The 18,951-nt window shown below is 40.3% G+C and overlaps 1 protein-coding gene across 1 annotated transcript; it reads right to left on the minus strand.

The window, feature by feature from the left end:
* Positions 1 to 18: 18 nt before the first annotated feature.
* On the minus strand, positions 19 to 17,364 carry kif3a (kinesin family member 3A). Its single transcript, XM_033633350.2, has 17 exons — positions 17,192 to 17,364; positions 16,359 to 16,641; positions 15,996 to 16,140; positions 15,264 to 15,348; positions 14,968 to 15,073; positions 14,037 to 14,176; positions 13,689 to 13,886; positions 13,127 to 13,301; positions 12,917 to 13,015; positions 7,568 to 7,724; positions 7,223 to 7,403; positions 4,739 to 4,849; positions 4,375 to 4,500; positions 3,560 to 3,613; positions 3,372 to 3,440; positions 3,128 to 3,258; positions 19 to 1,267 (listed from the first exon to the last, which is right to left on the minus strand). Exons 1-17 carry the CDS (start codon positions 17,195 to 17,197, stop codon positions 1,219 to 1,221), a joined length of 2,115 nt encoding a protein of 704 aa, XP_033489241.1. The 5' UTR covers positions 17,198 to 17,364; the 3' UTR covers positions 19 to 1,218.
* Positions 17,365 to 18,951: the final 1,587 nt, after the last annotated feature.

The following is an 18,951-nucleotide window of genomic DNA, read 5'->3' on the forward strand; positions in this document are numbered from 1 at the left end:
TTTTGAACATGAGGCCACTTTTTAAGACACCAATTATTTACTGGGTTTACACATTCTCCAACAGCAGGTAATGCAATCAAAAATAACACGTTTATGGCTGTTACATGCCATCATGATCTTTCTTTTTAAAGCTCCAATTAAAAAAAAGAAACAGAGAAAGAGCAACAAGAATGTGAGATAAAACGTGTAAAATAATTTAATAAATAAAATATCCAGGGGGTTTGGTGGACGTAAACATTTGACATACATTATGGTACAAAATAAAAGTCAGTTTGCCTCCACTACAGATCATGAAATCAAATTCTCTCCACAAAAACCTCACACTAGTGCATCAGACTAAGGCATACAGTATGTATAGTGTATTTCCACATAACACAAAGGGATCTTACATTTGAATAAAGACAACTTGCTCAGATTAGCAAATGGCACTAACATAAAAGCCGGCTGGCATGCACGCCCCTATGTGTCTGACCTACAGCAAAAAGTATGAAATGCACTTTTCAGTTTCATACATGATTCTACATACCCTCCCTTCCTTGTTCCTTCCACATTAGTCTTTATCTTTGACTCTCTCCATGTTGATGATCTCTTGTTTTCAATGGGAAGAAGCACTAAGGGTTACAGCTTGTGCTCAGAGCAGAATCACTGGCTTTAATTTAAATTAGAATTCAGTTATAGTGTATTCATATCAGCACGGACCCTTTAATCAGACTCAGTGTGTCACAGGAAATCAGTCATACAGAAATCACAAAACACTTAGTGTGTTAAAATACACTCAACAAGTTTCAGAGGACACGAATGCACTTCATAGTTCATGTCCACAATTCTGTTTTCAACATCTTTCAGATTGTTGGTCATTTTCAAAACCAGTGATGTTGCAAGTGAAATGTGTTTATGGTGAGTTCCTCCTTAATGCTAGAGGTAAAAGAGCTTAATTTAAACAGAAGCTGCTGCCGCCCAAACGCGTTCCCAAGCGACATGAAAATGTTGGACACCCATAGAGAGGTCTGTCACTATATTACAAATAACAGGTCCCCATGGCCAAGAGGTCTTGATCCTGTCATAGGTGCAGCTCATTCACATTTAAAACGTTACCAGCTATACAGTGTATTCAGATAATCTTTTAAATAATGTTTAACAATAAATTCTCGCCTAATGACCTCTTTCCTAAAGTAACATGTAAGTTGCAGTGACAGCAAGCTCTCCTCTGCGCTGTCTTCACTGCAGGAGGGATTCGATCACAGCGTCTGGCTTTGCAGATCTTTTCCTGTGTAGAGATAAGTGCACGATTGGTGTTATCGACAACTTCAGAAGCATCCTTATTTCTCAGAATAACTGTATATCATGATAGCGGAAAATATGTTCACACTTCATATCACCATTCTATAAATACACTAATTATACAGAGCAGCCAACATCCTAAAGCAGTAACTCTTCTGTGTACTCATAGCAATATGATGAAAAACTGTATGAAATGCAGAGTTAAAATGGTGAAGGTCAAACATTTAACTAGAAGGTTAAGTTGCAGATAACCAGCTAAGATTGGAAACAAAATACCACAGAATAAGGGCAATTAGAAAAAGATCTGATATGAAAAAGCAGATTGGTAGAGTGGTTTGTGATGCACTCTTGCCAGATGTTGAAAAGACGTAAATGCATCAGTGCCTCCAGGATGCATGCAAAATCATTACGCCTCCCAAATGTAACTGAGCCAGTGAACCGTCTGTGTGAGTGGAGATTCAAAAGATCTTTCCCTGTGATAATGGCAGCTGAAGTGACAGTGAAATTAAGCTGAAATCAGCCATCTCTCTCTGCCCGTCACAAGATAAGCAACAGCAACAAAAAAACAAAAACAAAAACACAGCTCAGTGTTTTAGCATGCACGGTCAAGCAGGGGGAGTGCTCAGCACAACCACTGACTGATCTGTATGGGTGAAGGAGTGTTGTCGATGACAGCCTGTGAGGACTCGCTCTGTGTTGTGTGTAAATGCTCTCTTTGAATGTGCTCATGTTTGGTAAACGGTGAACACAGCGCATCCATTTGCTACTAATGTATGTAAACGTGGGCATTGTTAACTCAAACAGCTCACACGCTATGTAGTTTGGCACCCAAGGATCTACGGCACCTGGCATGCCAGTGTTGTGTCGAAGATGGTGTTCCCATACCTAAATCTGAACCAAACCTCTTCCTTTACTACGTCGAAGGATGCTTTGCATTGTAACAGGAGGGAGACACTATCAGACTTTGACACAACACCAGCATGGTTGGTGCAATGGGCGATCCAGACAACACAGCCATCGGTACTGCTGAAGCAAGTTCTGTTATTTCAAGGAGGTTTATGAAAAAATCAGTTCAGATCCCAGTGGAGCTCACATTTTTATGTAAATTGTGTCTGCTGGGTCTGAATAATGAAGTGCCAACGTTAGCCACATTGGCAACAACTTTGAAACGACAAATCGAGCTGAAGCTTCCAACCAGTCTTGGGGAATATCTGCGATTGAATTATGATCACAAGACTTAATTTTATTTGAAAAAAGAAGAAGAAATAAACATAAAGTAGGTCATTTTTTGGAACTATGTACTTAATTTGAAATTGAATCGTGCACGACGAACGTGACCTAGTTCATTTTAATCTCTGGCATCTGAACTTTGAGCTACCTCTTGTGAAGTGTCAACGTTCAGGACGTTGATCTCGCTTAGAGTACATCCATGCAAGTCATACATTAGTTACACGGATAGTTATTAGCTAGGCTGACATAGCTGTTGTTGCAACTTAACTGCTAAACAGGTATTGTTGTTCTTGCATTTTTTTGTAAGGTACAGAACAGCCTCAGGTGCATCACCCCGACCCCAGACTAGCATGTAGCCCAGAGAAACCAAGATGGATTTAATCAGATTTATAATCCAAGAAACAGAGATGCATACATGTGGCTTGGTGTACACGAAAGTGAATTAAACTACATCCTTACAAGAGATACTTGAAATGACATTTGTAAAGACCACAGACTGATGATACAACCAACTCATGAGAAACTTAGCCGTGCACTGATTAGATCATATATGCTCAATAGGATGTGGTGCTTCACGCTGTCTGTCATGCTGTGGTCTGTGAAGAAAGTAGATTACCTTCGGCCCGTCTTGGGTCGACCACTCTTGCCACTTTTAGAGGTTCGGGGTCTCTCTAGTTTCATCAGAGACTGCCGCATGCTCTCCTCTGTGTAGGCCAGATACACATGGGACAGATCCACCTCAAAAGGCTACAGGAGGCAGGGACAGAAGACGAGAGAGGTCAAAAACACATTGTCAAGGAGGGAAAAGAGAAAAATATCAGAAACATCGGTTGTTGCATAAAAACGTGCAAAGAAATTACATCTTTTTCTTTTTTGTCTGGAGCAGGGGTCTGTTTTCTCATATTGTTGCCAGTGTATGCCACACATTTCTGAAAGACACAAGATACAGTCCATAGACACACATTACTGAGGAGCAGTCCTTGGCTCAGAGATTTCACCCTTATACTGACGTATATCAAACTGCGTAAGTTGTGCAAAGTGAACTCACCAGCTGCCATTCTCCAATGTCCTCATTCCAGTGCACGTAATTCTCTATCATCTCCTGCACAGAAAAACATGACAAAATATAAAAACTAGAAACGAGGACAGATATGTCACTGATGCAAAGCCCCCTTAACCAACTAATATCAACATCAGCAGATGTGGCGGCCAGTATCGCCAATGAACCTCACAGCATTTTTGTATTAATGTGGCTGATGAGCAGTCGCTGGAAAGTGGAATAGATGAAACAGGCCTCAGGTTGACTGGGAGACTGTTGTGCTCACATCTTAGCAGAGACCTAGCTCCATCGTGGCATCCCAAATTAGGCTGCTGCAGTTGCTGGGTAGACTGTGTTCCGCGCCGACAGAGGCTGTTAATACTTTTGCCACCTGCTTAAAGGCGAGATATTCTGCAACTGTATGTTTTATAAAGAGCAGCAAGGTGGAAAAATGGTGTGAAATTGCCACCTTGAACAAGCTGTGTAAAAGGGGCTTATGTTTGGTGCACAGTCAAAGTTAATGGACAATGCTTCCCTGATGCCGAAATTTTTAACGTTATGATGTGGACCACCATACTAACTGTCCAGAGAATTCACCAGTGTTTTAGTTGCTCCTGTTTACATTCCTCCTGATGCTGCAATTCTTACACCAGTGTCACCTGCAGGCAGTTGTTTCTTTATAGCCTTTCAATTAGTTTAAATCTCATCTGGGATGATCATATACATACAGAGTAGAAAAAAAACGGCTATATGGATGGATAAAAATACTGAAAATCAGACCGAGATGTAGTGCTACAGATGTAGGTACGCAAACACATACACACCTGGTATTCCTGGGGAATAAAGTTGTCTATAATGAGCATCTGAAGCCGCAGCTCGCGACTCAGCTGGCGAATATTTTCCAGGAGTCCCTCAATCTCTCTGTGATGTTCTTGCTGCAGATCTGCCATCTTACAGACAAAACATAACAACCACAGTGGATCAATCTACATTGTTCCCCTGATTATTCAAGACTAACGTCAGCCAGGGAGACTGTTTTATTACATTAAGCTTAAGCTTTGACTGAAAAGCATTCCATTAAAGTCTCTAAAGGCATTTAGTCTCTCATAAGAGTCTTAGGGCAAATGATCCTGGGTGTTGTATGACTGTATGTTCTTTCTCAGTGTTACTCTTTTATGTCATGCTGACCTCTGATTTGGCAGCCATCAGCATGGTCCATACTTTCTTCAGCTTCTTGGTCTTTCCTTGAGCCTCCTCCTGCAGACTAGTGTACTTCTCTTCTATGTCCAGACGTTCTTGCTGTTTTAAGAGAGAGAGAGATCAGCGATTATGTGGAAGCAAGCAAGTTGTTGTCAGTAGCGTTGTCACAATACCAAAATCTTTGTTTCGGTACCAATACCAATATGAATTTCGATACTTTTCGATACTCTTCGGTACTTTTCCTAAGGAAAAGTCCTTTTGGATACAAACCTTTAGAACAATAAATAGTAGGGGTGTAACGGTACCAAGAAAATCATGGTTCGGTAAGTACCTCGGTACTGACATCACGGTTTGGTAACTCAAATGTTCCACCAAGTTTGTGTTGTCTTGTGTTGTCTCCCTTTGCGAGGCAGACTTTCTCTTGTCTTTTTTCACATGCGCCAGCTACAAATGTTGATACAGGTGTTGTCATACACACCACTTGCGCAATCTGTGCTCCAAAAGGAACAAGAAAGGCGTTTGTGTGCATAAATGAGTAAAATAAATTAACTAAATTAATGAATTGAATCAATTTCAAAGTACCGGTATTTTCCAAACGCAGTATAGTACCGTTTGGAATACTCTAGTACCGCGGTACTATTTTAGTACCATGCAACACTAGTTGTCAGTTGTCATGATTGTGACGAACCTATAAAAGGCTTAAGTCAAAATAATGTCTTATATTATTGTTTGTTTATATCACTTTTTTTTTTTTCAAATCCTGAGGTTTGCGTCACTTCAAACCGAAGTCCCCTTGGCATTACTCTGAAAAATTCTCATTCACAGGAACAAAATAAGAGAGTGAGTATCTGACCATATTTTCCAACCACAATGATGCTACCGTTTAGGTGTAAATCAAGCTGAGGTTACCACTGACTCACGTAGATAATGCGGTATCTGATGTCATATCTTGCCTCTCACTTTATGGCTGACTATTCTGATTTCGGAAGTGAAATTCTTTATGCCCTTACCAGCTAAATTCACTGCATCAAACTGTTTATTCAGGTGTTTACTAAAGGCATCTTAGCAAACTAGAATTATCGCCCTGCAGTTGTATGCCTCACCAGTCAAGTTTCTCTTAGAGTTTACATTCATATCTGTATCACATTCACGAGCGTGACACAGACAAGGTCACAGTGGCCTTGGCCCTTGACCTATGACAGCAAAAAACTAATCAGTTCATCGTTGAGTGCAAGTAGGGCTGCACGGTATATGTGGTAGATGGTAGAAATGATATAAATTTGGCTCACGGTAGAGATTTTCGCTCTACCGTCCTATCGCACCTGCCTCAGTGTGAAAATAACTGCAAGCACAGAGACAGCGGAGCAAGAGGAGCTGGTTCACGTCCATGATTTGGCGTAGCACGTGCAACATGTGTTGCTGGAGAACTTGTGAGTGAGTGAGTTAATGTTTTATGAACAGCCCCGGACTTCTCAGACTCTTTTAGCGACTTACCGCTCAGAGGGAACTCATTCAGTGTCTCCTCTGGCAGCAGCACAGTGTCTCTCCCTCTCCTCTCTCGCCGTGCGCACACGGGAGTTGGTTTTCGGCAAGAGAGTTTGTCATAAACCTTTGGTAATGTAAACCTATGTGACGCTAGGGGCTCCACAAAAAACTCCATATGTAAATGTGTGATAGTTGTGGTATCATAGCAGCCTGTCACAGGTTACGGCGTGATGATTAGAGGAGAAATGGCAGAGCATAAAGGTCCAGGTGGAAAAAACACAACTTAGTCATTTAGGATTTTGCTAAAAGAAGGAAATTACCTTTTGATATAGATCTCAGGGGACATTTCGCACCATAGAGTACTGGGTTTTAATTTTGAGTTTTGAGATCTGCATTCTGCACAATAAATGCTCTAAAAAATACATTATATCTTTGCTTTTGTTGGGTTTTTTTATATCAATTTAGCTTTGCTAAGGGACTACAAAATCCATTCAGAAACACTTCTATTATAACTTTTACACTTAAATTTATACAGCGATATATACCGTTACCGTGAAGGGATTCGATTTATACCGTGATATGAATTTTAGGTCATACTGCCCAGCCCTAAGTGCAAGTGGACATTTGTGTCAAATTTGAAAAAAATCCCTGAGGCGTTGAGATTTAGTGCTCACAAGGTTGTCCATTGCTCTGTAAGGTCCCGAAAACATAATGCCTCTGGTTACAGCTATCACCAGGGTGGAGGCATAACAAACATCAAGCATTCATCTCCAGGATGATCAGTGGACATATTGTTTGGTGACTACTTTAATTTTACCACAGTTATAGCCTGATAGTGGTTGGAGTTTTCCATGTGATTTCACGGATGCACACCTTTCATGGAACCATTTCATACTGACAACGGCTTGAATGACTCAGTAATTTCTCGTTGACTCACTTTGTGACGTATTTGGTAGTCAGATTAGTTTTTTGATCATCTATCCTTACCTCTTTCTCCTCCAGCTCTTTACGCAGCTGCTCTGCTCTCCTGCGACGTTCTTCTAGTTCGTTGTTGGACTCCTGCAAGAGCTTCTCCTGCTCCTCAGCCTTGGCCAAGAGGTCCACCCCACCCACAATCACCTTCTTCTCTAAGGCTGACAATTTCTCCAGAAGGAGGTGATGCTCCTGTCTGAGGGGTTAGAGGTGGATCGGTTATCGAACTAGTAGCTACTACATCAACACATCCACTAACGCTTAAAGAGGACATTGCAGATTATTCGAGCAGTATCATCGAGAATACCACATCTTAAAAGATAATTAAAAATACAAATCATTTTCTTTTCCCGGACTCACTGAGCTTTAAGAAGGTCCTTCTCCCTCTTCTCCAGCTCTGCTCTGGCCTTGTTCCTCTCCTCCTCCTCCATGTCCAGCTTGGCCTCCAAGGCCTTTCTTTCCTCTTCAATCTTCGCCTGCATCTCCACCATCTTGTCCGGGGAAACCTTCTTCCTCCCTTAAAAAAAGACATCCAGGGAACCATAGTGTTTTTAATTGACAGGTTGTTTTAGATGCATCTTCCTACAGTACATTACTCATCAGGGTATAGGTTACAATGACTTCAACACATATTAATTCATTCTACACTGTGCTTTTAAATCAGCATTAGTATTATTAAATATGTGCCATTGTAGATAGGGCTGGGCGATATGGAGAAAATAAAAAAAATCACGATGTTTTTGAGCAAATACCTCAATATCGATATTGTGAAGATATTACAGGGTTAACTGTAATCATCATAATGTGGATATAATGACTGAGAAAGGCAAAGAATAGAAGAACTACAACAGTCTGTCAACACGATATCTAGTTTCGTATCACAAGATTGATGTAATATCAATATATTGCCCAGCCCTAATAGTGAATCATAAATTTGCACTACAGAAGTCAAATTTATGTTTTTATAAGGAACCTCAGTCCTACGAGTGAGTGCCAGTGACATCCAGCTGCAGAAAGTTGTGACTTGCTAATTCATTGTATTCATTAATTGTTAGTGTAAGCAACATTTTAAGACAGGGGAAACTATATAAAGTGCAAGATTCTCTTAATGACATGGTAGCTATAGAGATGGAGAGCATGAGACACATGGGTGGTAGTCATACAAGGACAGTCAGAAAAATGTTAAAGGTGATTATACAATAAATTTCTGTTATCAGATTAGTCAGTGTTAAGCCGCGTTTCCACCAAACATGAACATGGATCTGAACCGTACATCTGTCTTATGTTTCCACTACACACAGTGCTCTTTTAATGTTGTCGGGGTTATTAACAGATGGTAATAGTCTCAACACTGCTCCGTCCGGCTCTTGCTGTATTACCTCTTCACCAGTGATGTCTACAAAAGAAAAGGCTGGAGTGTACAGGAAAGCTGCTCCTCCATTTTTTTTTTATCTCCAAGTGAGGAAATATAAGCTTCGCAGTTTGCATATTTCAGTTTATATTCATTAATATTTTTTAAGCGCTCGAAGAGCCAATCATCATGAAAGCGTATGTCATGCAAGACAGACAATAAAAACAAATGGAATGGTCAGAGGTATAATACTGACATTTAGGGTGTGTTGATAGATTCATGACGTCAACTCATTGAGTAACATGAAAGACAACATTCCACCTTAGCTGCTGGCAGCACTGTGGATTAAATTATCTTTTCTTAGACTATGGCCAATTGTTAACTAGTAAAACATAAAATGGCAGCAAAGCATCCTCTTATTTTATAGTTGACTAAGGTATGTAAACTTGCCTCTGCACGAACGAGGGTTACAGTCCACTGTAGTCGAGCAAGATTGTCAATTTTCTATTGATCAATCAACAGACTGCAGTGTTTCTAGCTCCACCTTTTAGAATCGGATCAGTGTGCTAAGTACCTCAGCAGAAGGGTGATGAAAAGCGGGATGGCATGGAACAGTTCTGTTGGTGCAATTCATGTTTGATAATGAAGACGCAAACAAAAAAAATGTTCTACTGTGTAACAAACTGAACCAAACTGGACTGCTTGGTGGAAACAAGGCTTTAGTGAAATAACTACTGAAACACATGGTGGCCATCTGAGTAATTTGTGCGAGTAGAGACAGCATTGCTACGGGATAGCAGGACTGTGTTGTAGATTCTTACACCAACCTCTTTCTTCTTGAATTAAGAGGTGTATAGCAAGTCAGACAGGCGGCATTTGTACCAGGAGGAGGAAAGAAAGAGAGAGAGAGAGAGAGAGAGAGAGAGAGAGAGAGAGAGAGAGAGAGAGAGAGAGACAAAGAGCAACACATTACAGAGTGATCTCGAAAGTCTAAAGACTCTACAGAGTGGAACACCACATGTGGGACAAGGAGTGGGAGAAAGCGAGGTTTCAGTTATAGCAATGCTATAGAAGAAATGATAGTGACGTGGCAAAAAACAAACAAACAACAACATAGAAAACATCAATTCACATAATGAAACATGATGTGGGTGAATTACGTCTTTGAGGGACAGGAGTTATAAATTTCGCAATTAAGCCTGGCTTTACTGTAAGGATAAACTGAGGGTATGAAATCACCATGCAGACCCATTCTATGATGTCAAAACTATGTTCACTTAGGTCATGCATGAAAATAAAGTTGGAGAGATTTGACATCAGATTGTGCCAATGCTTTTGAAGGATCGGTTCAACAGTGCAACAGACCTATTTAGATTCATGGATCTGTCCTAAAACGTTCTTTTAGCAACACCTGCACACCAGGAGCCTTTGCAATTATTTTCATGTACAAATATTTGGGACATTACAGTCAGTAGTGTGGGGAGATCTGGGCTATGAGCCTACAGGAGTGGCACAGACACAGGGAAAGTATCAAGCCCCTTTCACACATGCAATGTAATCCATAAATGCTCTGGGAAAATTCACTCTTGCAATTTGCGTATTCAGGACCTTAAACAGCTCAAGTGTCAATTAAATAAACATTAACAGAGAAGGTACCGTGAAGTGTATTTACTTTGGTCCAATAAAAAAAAAAAAAAAAAAAAAGAATTCCTGAATCAATGGTGCGATGCAAACAAGTGCAAATGCAAAAGAGATAACATGCCTCCTTCTGCCTAGACTGCTCTTTTTTTATTTTAATAATGTAAAATACAGAGTAATTTTAGTGGCAGTAAAGGTGGGACCAAGTCATTGTTTTGCAAGTCAGAAGTCTCAAGTTTTTGCACTTCAGTCACAAGCAAAGACAGGGAAGTTCCAATTTCAAGACCTAAATCACTCTGCACCAAAGGTAATGGCAGAGTAATATGTTTAATTTACAAGAATCGTACATGCTTTTTAAATTTTGTTTATTTGTTAAAACGAGCTTGTTCTAAGTTGTGTCTCCATCTGTAATTTTCCACCAGCACGTTTTGCATACTGCAATTCCATTTCTCACTGACGATCCGGTTGTTTCTGTACACGAACGCAGGTATCTTTGTATAATTTTTTCAAATGGCACTCAGAAATGTTATGTTAGTTCTTTATGGTTCTCTCCTGCAACTTGATTGGATGGATTGACTTAGTTAGTTAGTTTTTTTTAAAGATTTTTAAGATTTTTAATCTTTGGGCTTGGGGGCGAAGATATAAATTCAAAAGGCATGAGTCACTGGTGTTAAAGTCCAAGTTGAGATGCAAATCTCTGTCACACTAGGCTGATGGGCCGGGTCAAAGCGAGTCAAGCCAAGCCAGCACATGTATGGAAAAGAGCTACTGGTGGTTTAGTGGTTACAGCACCTGTCCCCATTTTATGTCCAGCTGGGGACCCTTGCTGTCATTCCTCATCTCTTTTTTCTGCAACTTCCTGTCATCCCTCTACTATTGCCTGATCAAGGCACAAGATGCCCTAAAAATGATAAACACCACTAAAATCTTAATCTGAAATCTGTACCGGAATGAATAGATCATCTTAATGAAAGGTAAAAAAAATGGGCTTTCTGGTGTTAAGTTAAATAAAATTTCATGCAGGCCTGCTGTATTAAAACATGAATCATGTGCACCCACCTTCAGACAGCTATGCAATATCACATTATAAAACAAGTACAGGGGCTGAAAAATTGATCAAGCCAACCACTGTAAAGAGGAAATACTATGAATGACTCAAGCTGTAGACATCAAGTCATCAGGAAAAACCCCTTAGAAAACCACCTACATACACAGCACAAACCTAAAAAAAAATCACCACATTCATCAAACGCTTCACAGTTTGCTCTCAATTTCAACTTTCACTCATGCCAACTGTTACAAATATCAACAGAAAAATTGTTGCTACGAACAGCATGAAAGCAATACAGGAAGTGAAGAAAGAAAAAACAACAACCTTGAAATCTTTTGCATTTCTAAAGTAATGCAGTCCGGCTGCAGAATCCTCTGCCATATTCAATTTATAAGGAAACTGGTAAGGAACATCTCTCATGGAGAGCTACAAGGTGTTTTGACAACTACTGGGGATGGTTAAGTGGGGGCAAGCCTCCCAACGCAGTGCCTGTGGTCAGCAATCAAATCATGGAGATAAACTGCCAATCAGCTGCAAAATCTGCTTTCTAATCACTTTGACAGAGTGTATGTTATGAAAACTGATACAATCCTAATCCTTGGTGTCATTTTTTGCAACTTGATATCCTCGGGCAGTGATTCCACCATGGCGTGAAGAAAATCTGGACTGGACATGAGTGACCGACGTAACGTGGAATTTTTCCGAATAAAGGAGCTCAGTGTAAAAGCCAAAAGCGACACCTTACATTATATTTAAAACGAGCAATTTAATGGGTCCCATGTGTGAAAAGGGCTTAAGTTTGTGGGCAGGTGGGTCAGTAGAGCAGAGAGCTGCTCCAACTCACTATTCTGAGGTTTATCCTCAGTGGGCGGAGGGACTGAGGAGGAACAGGCAAATTCTGAGCTATTGCTGCTGCTGCTGCTGCTGCTGCTGCTGTCTGGAAAAAGAAGCAGAGGAAGCACCCCTCCCACTAACGCCCACAGTGAGCAACAGGTAGAGGAGGAAAGCTGTTGGTTTGCAGAGCTTGAAGCAAAATGCAGGTGCTTTATGTGAGTCCCACAAATCAGGCAGCTGCAGGTGCACCATGCAAATTGCAGATACAGCACGGCACCGTAGTCACAGAAGCTGAATGATTTGGTTAATAGTAATACTATGGTATTGGAAAGAATAATAATGACAATTGGAAAATATAAAGAGATATATCCTCAGAGGCACATCTTCACAGGAACATTACTTTCAGCACTGCCATGTAATGCGATGACCTACTTATGATTGTTCATCTGAATTTAACACTTTCCACTTAAAAACAGAGAAGACCAGAAGGTGAGAAAAGGGAAACTCCTGACTGAGAACAGTGTTACATGTACAGAAGCCTGTTAACACAGAAAGCAAAGAGTAGAGTCTAACTAGTGACCTAAAAGCAGCTTTAGCTTGATAATTATCTGCCGAACTACGCTGACTCATATTACATCTAGCATGCTGACGAGAGATTATACCAGATAGACACAAATTATACAGATGTATATCCAAACATTTACAAAAACCACACATTAAACCACTCTGTGAAAAAAAACTCCCCACAGGCAGATGAAGATTGCATCAGCAGATTTTCAGTCATTTGCTCTGCTGCACACTTGCATCTATGTGTGCATTAATTACAAATCCTTACCTCTTCTTCTCCTGCGGCCTTCTCCTGCCTCCCCTCCTTCATCATCAGCTTCATCCATCTCTTCTGACCCACTGCCCTCTGAGCCAGAGATTTCTTCACCTAGAATTGCACAAAACATTTCAAAAAGACAAAAAGTCAGCCTTGAAAAAACACCATACTTGTAATCCAAACAGCATGATTATTATTTTTTTTAACTGTCTGGCTCATTACCTTCCACCAGTTTCTTCTTTAGCTCCTCAATCTCTTTCTGAAACTGGCGCAAAAGGGCATCCTTAGGATCTTCGTTGATCCTGGCTTTGTTCTTGATGTTTTTAGCCCTGTTAGCGTAGCGCAGGGTACTGATGGTCTCATCATAGTTATAGTCTGCAGGGCCTATATTTGCACACTGGTGGAGAGAAGTATGTCATTTTAAAAAGTGAGGCAAAAATTGTACTATCAAAGTCAATATGACAAAATGCTTAGAATTTACCAATGACTGAGAAATGGTCATTTTGAGGGACTTTTACATATCCTTCGAACCTGTTACTGTCAATATTACAGTATGATTTGAGACTATTCTTAAAGTAAGTGAACAGCTGAAAATTTTTGGTTATTGGGTGGTCCCTGACTTTAATGTTAGGGGGGGGACTTCAGTTTCCTGAAGCACACGCTTGTACTGTACTGCCTTTACGTCTTGAAGAAAAAGTTGACCTGCCCTCGACTGTCACTGTATAATTTGCACTCTGCTTAGAAGAAGAACACTACTCTAGCGCAGCTTTAACTTTCACTCTACCATCATGGTCTTGGAGTTTCCTCCGAGTGAATCCTGCAGCAGACGCGTCAGCTTAGAGTTCCTGTAGGGCACGTGTGTGCTCTTGCCGTCCACCAGGGCAGAGATGACGTTACCCAGTGTGGAGAGAGAGAGATTGATCTTTGTTGCTTCCTTTAAACGCTGACCTGTAGCTCCGGTCTTGCCCTGTCTCTCTGAGCCCTGTAGAAGCAGGGTGGCAGATTAACTGGTTGTGGTCAGATGGGTGGTGAGCGATAAAGCAAACATCACAGTTATGTAACTGTCTCATCTCATTTACTAGGAAATAGTTCATTTTTTTTAACTCAGAAATTTCTGCCCGCAGATACGTACTGCAAGATCGACCAGATGAAGTTTTCCCATGCGCACATGCTGGTTTCCATCCACTCCCTTCTCGCTGCACTCGATGGTGATTGTGAAGATGGCATGGGAACGGGAGCTGTGTTCATTCATGTTTGTGGCACCGACAGACCCTACAAACAGTGGAATACCATTTGATCAGACAACATGACTCATACTGTCATGAACTTTAAATTCTGAGCTGAAGTTAGAATTCTTTTAAAGATTTTCTTCAGACTTTTCTGACTACTACCGGCGTGTAAGGTAGGGAGGACATGATATCAGGTTTTCACTATGATTATCGTGGCCAAAAGAGTTCACAAAAACGATACCGTTGTGATATCTACATAAAATGTGCGAGCGAGCGTAGGGAGGCAAAAAGAGTCTGTAACCATTAAGTGTACAAAAAGAGCAATTACACTCAATGGATATGAATGGATAGTAAAAAGGCAACCAGATGCCATTGGGGGAGGAAGACAAAGAGAAAACAGAAAGAAATGGTAAAGATTTAAGAGGCACTGGATTATTTACACAATATTATCATATTTATACTATTAAGATGAGATCAATACCAGTATCCCGTGACACCCCTAAACTTAAGTATGCACAAGTAGTCTTTGCACATGAGCGCACTTCATAATAGTTGGCATATACTGCATTTAAAATAAAGAAATTATTTTATTTTATGTTTATCAACTAACTAAAGCCACTCATTGATGTATATAATGCAAAACAGAAAGACTCCTAAAGCCTCTGTGATATTCGCCTACATTTCCATCTCTTGCAAGCACAAAGCCTCTTCTTGTTTCACATGTGTGGTTTTACCACATATTCTGACAGAGCAATATCTCAGTGAAATATGAGAGTAAAGGTTGATTTTGTGGCCATCTATTTCCGTCTCCATGCTGCTAGTTATTCTGCTTACGGTTTTTGTGTCCCAGCGTCATAATCCGGTCCATGTCGTCAGCATTGTTCACGACGTAACCAGAGAGGTCTTTGATATACACGCCAACATCTGGTCTTTCTTTCACCTTTGAAGAAAAAAATTGAACTTAAGCATGGAAAACTGTTGTCAACATCAAACTGCTATTACAAGCAAATCTATTCAGGAATCTTATGCAAGTTTTCCAGTCCTGGAAATGACTGCAGTGCCCTTTAAGACAGTTTTCATATGAATCACTAAACTCTCTATCTAAGTGTTGATTTTAAAGACCCATTTACCTCCAGCCTCTGCATCTGGTCCTTGCCCAACAAGTCTCGAACTTCCTCATTGTAAATCTCCAGGTACGAAACACGAACCAAAAACCTGTTAAAAGTTAATTGTGTATTCAAAGTCAGATAAAGGCTGAAGCAGCAAATGACAAACCAACATCTGTAAATAAATCTTTCACTTATAATACATGGAGCCTTGTATTCTGCTAATATGACCTAAATCAGAAAAAAACTGCCTCCCATTGGTAGACTAAGCTGAAAATCTGAAAGGAAAAAAAAATCAATTCTCTTTAAAAGGGGTGGGCTAAGCTTTCATAATCCAGTTTCTGAAACCAATTCTAACAGATAAAATGTCCTTTAAATGCTTTGTCCAAATACTCTGTATTTTCTTAATATGCATGAGCTCCCTCACTTGAGTAAAATGAGAAATACACAACCCTCTTTTTTTCAATTACTTGTTATTTACGAGTGTGTCTTTTTAAAAGAACATTTTTGAATAGGCGATATTTTTACTTGCAAGGTAAATAACAAATGCTTGCTCCATAACATTCTCTGTCAAAAGATTTTTTTTTTTTAAAGACTGGTTGTGGTGGACATTGCATTGTGGAAAAATAAACAAAGTTTCCACTGTATCTGGCGCGTATGTACACAGTGGGGATTGTCAGCTGGACTAATAATGTGCATAGACGAAATATTTTTGGGTGATTTTACTGTATGTTTTCTGGTTGATTGCTTTCTCACCTTGTGTCACCCTCTGCCTTGGCAATGTGGCCAAAAATATGAGCAAAGGAGTTTGGGATTATCCCTCTGAGTTCTGGCACTGTTCTCACACCCTCCATGGTGAATGTTTTTCCTGTGCCAGTTTGCCCATATGCAAAAATGGTGCCTGAAATGGACAGCAGAGCGTAAAGTCACAGTGCCAGTACTGAATATGTAAATCGAAGATCAAATACAGAATATTAGTTGCAATATTATATTACAGTTAATAACAAGTGTCTGTATTAAAATTTCTCCGACTGTTAATGCAGTCATGACATTTATGAGGCACATTATACAGCAATGGTTTATTGATAAAAATGAACGCTTATGTTACAGTAATATTACCGTTGTATCCCTCTAATACTGAGTCAATGATGGGGCGGGCAGTGAGGTTGTAGACATCCAGCTGTTTGCTGTCTGGTCCAAACACAGTGTCAAATGTGAATGTCTTGGGAGGCTCATGTGGAGTTTCCAGTTTGTTAACTGTTATGGTCCCACGGATCTCGTCCACAACGACGGCCTGTTTGTGGCCCATGACCTTCTCTTTCTGGTTGAGGGGACGACATCTCACCACCACCTTCACGTTGTCATTGACCTCCTGCTTGTCAGGTTTCTCAAGCTTATTGCTCTGGAAAAAAGGGCCGTGATGAGAGACAGCTATTCCATAGGATGTAACGATGAGTTATTATGTAGTGACAATTACCATACATATTTACAGTATTAGTTAACCAACATGGATAAGAGGGGGTAGCCGGCAAAAACAATTAGCAGTCAATGACTTGGCATATACGAAGCTAGGCGAGTTAGTCGCTTGGACGTTATCTGCCGTTTCCTGGGTTGCTAGGCAGGCAACCGCTAGTAACGTTTAGGATAACGTTAGCTAACTAACGGTTAAACGTTAACATTAGCTAACTAACGCTACAACAGAGAGAGAATAATTATATGGAGAATAATGGAGAATAATTATATGTGAAACCCACACACTGCTAACAAGCCGTGCTAACTGCTTCGTGCTGACTGACAAAACCCCAACGCTGAAAAGTAAGGTGCACCATTTCCTTGTATCCTACTGTAAGCTAACGATGCTAACCGGTTAGCATCACATCAGTGAGGTCGGAGGAAGGGAGGAACCCCTTTGCAAACAAAACAAAATAATCCAAAGAGGCGTGTCGACTTACCGGCATAGTGAGAATGCAGAAAGACGATTATAGTATACGTATAATGACAATGAAATGTTTGTAAGGCTTTGTTCATTTGAGTCTAGGTTATCCGAAGAATTTAAATGCCAGCGCAGTGCCCATATCATCAGAGGCTCACATCCGATAGCTTGTTGTCAGGTCGCTGTCACACTGCGCATGCGTCATGGGGGAAGCTGGAGAGGGGGTCTTCAGTTGGTTGGTTACAGTAACTGCTGCAATGTAAATGGCTCCATTGTGTTGATATATTTCATATATGCGGGGCATACATTTACTGTAGCACTAACTATTACCGTAGGTGATTCAGTGCAATGCAGTTGAATTAAAGTACAGAGGTAAAAAATTACTGGCTGGACCCCATTAACCCCCCCATCCTCCCACTCCCTGTGCATTGTATGACTTTCCTATGCTTGAATACTGCTGTGTGTTAGCTTGATTATACACACATTAATCTGGCACATATTCTATGTGCACATCAGTGAAATTTAGGCCTTAAAAGATTGAAAGATTTTGATTAGCTCTAGGCTGATAAGCAGATAATGAAATTGGCCAAGCCCATATTAGGATATGCAGATATATGGATATAGATAAGAATCAACAAATTACAGTGACGATATTCCAAAGGAATGCTTGAGGTTATTCGTAGATTCATAGGTTAGATTATTTTACATGAAGACATAAAATTAGGTTAATTTTTGTAATATGTGTCACTTAGTACATACTCCGTAATAACCAAATTGTAGGGATCTTAATCAAAAATGCTTGTGTTTGTGTGAAATAGAATTAAAATACAATGCTATGACAATGTTTTTCAAAATTCTTAAATATTGATATTGGCATCAGCCTCAAAAATTAATCATTGGTTGCACTCTGATTAGGAACTCTTCAAGACAAAATCAGGCAGGACCCACTTAAAGCCCCTTGCTTTGTTGACCTATACTGTGCTTTAGTGGTCCTCAGTCAGAATAATGGCTAGGTGGTGGGATGTCTGTCCTATCTAGCATCGTTTCCCTTTTCACATCTGTCTTCACACTGTTTTTGCATCTCTCCATCTTTTTTTTTGTTTCTGGACCAAAAATCTTGACCTAGGTGTTGTAAGAACTGGCAAAGGAGTTAGTTTGACCATGAGGTACTTTAGTCTGGGCTGGGTGGATTGAAAGTCTGTTGAGTTTTCATTTGACTTTGTATCAGCTCTTTGACCAAATTGGTATTGTCTATGAAAACAAGGTGGAATCCTCCAGACTGGTCTCATAGATCGGGGACGACATCTCACCATCAACTTGACATTGTCATCATTGACCTCCTGCTTGTCAGGTTTCTCGAGTTTATTGCTCTGAAAAAAAGGGCCGTAATGAGAGACAGCTGTGACATAGGATGTAATGCTATGATATAATGTAGCGTCAATTAACTTGCAAACCTACAATTTCAGTTAACCAATTTGTATTGTCTGTAAGAACATGATGGAATCCTCGAGACTCTCCACTATCTGAAAAATTCATCAGGAACCGAAGAAGGCACAGACATAATGTCATGATCTGGAAATATTTCACCACTTGACAGTAGCCTATCATCACATACCTCCGTTTTCATTGTATTTTCAGTTGCATCAGTTTCCATTTGGTTGTCTTTCGTTTCAGTTTCATCTGACACTTGATCGTCCCCTATCATTTTTTTAAGAATTCAAATGACCACAAACCAGATGACACACTAAGCTAGTGGGGCGCCAGGTAATCCAGTCATGC

This window comes from Epinephelus lanceolatus, chromosome 7 (assembly GCF_041903045.1).
Source record: "Epinephelus lanceolatus isolate andai-2023 chromosome 7, ASM4190304v1, whole genome shotgun sequence".
Lineage (NCBI taxonomy): Eukaryota > Metazoa > Chordata > Actinopteri > Perciformes > Serranidae > Epinephelus > Epinephelus lanceolatus.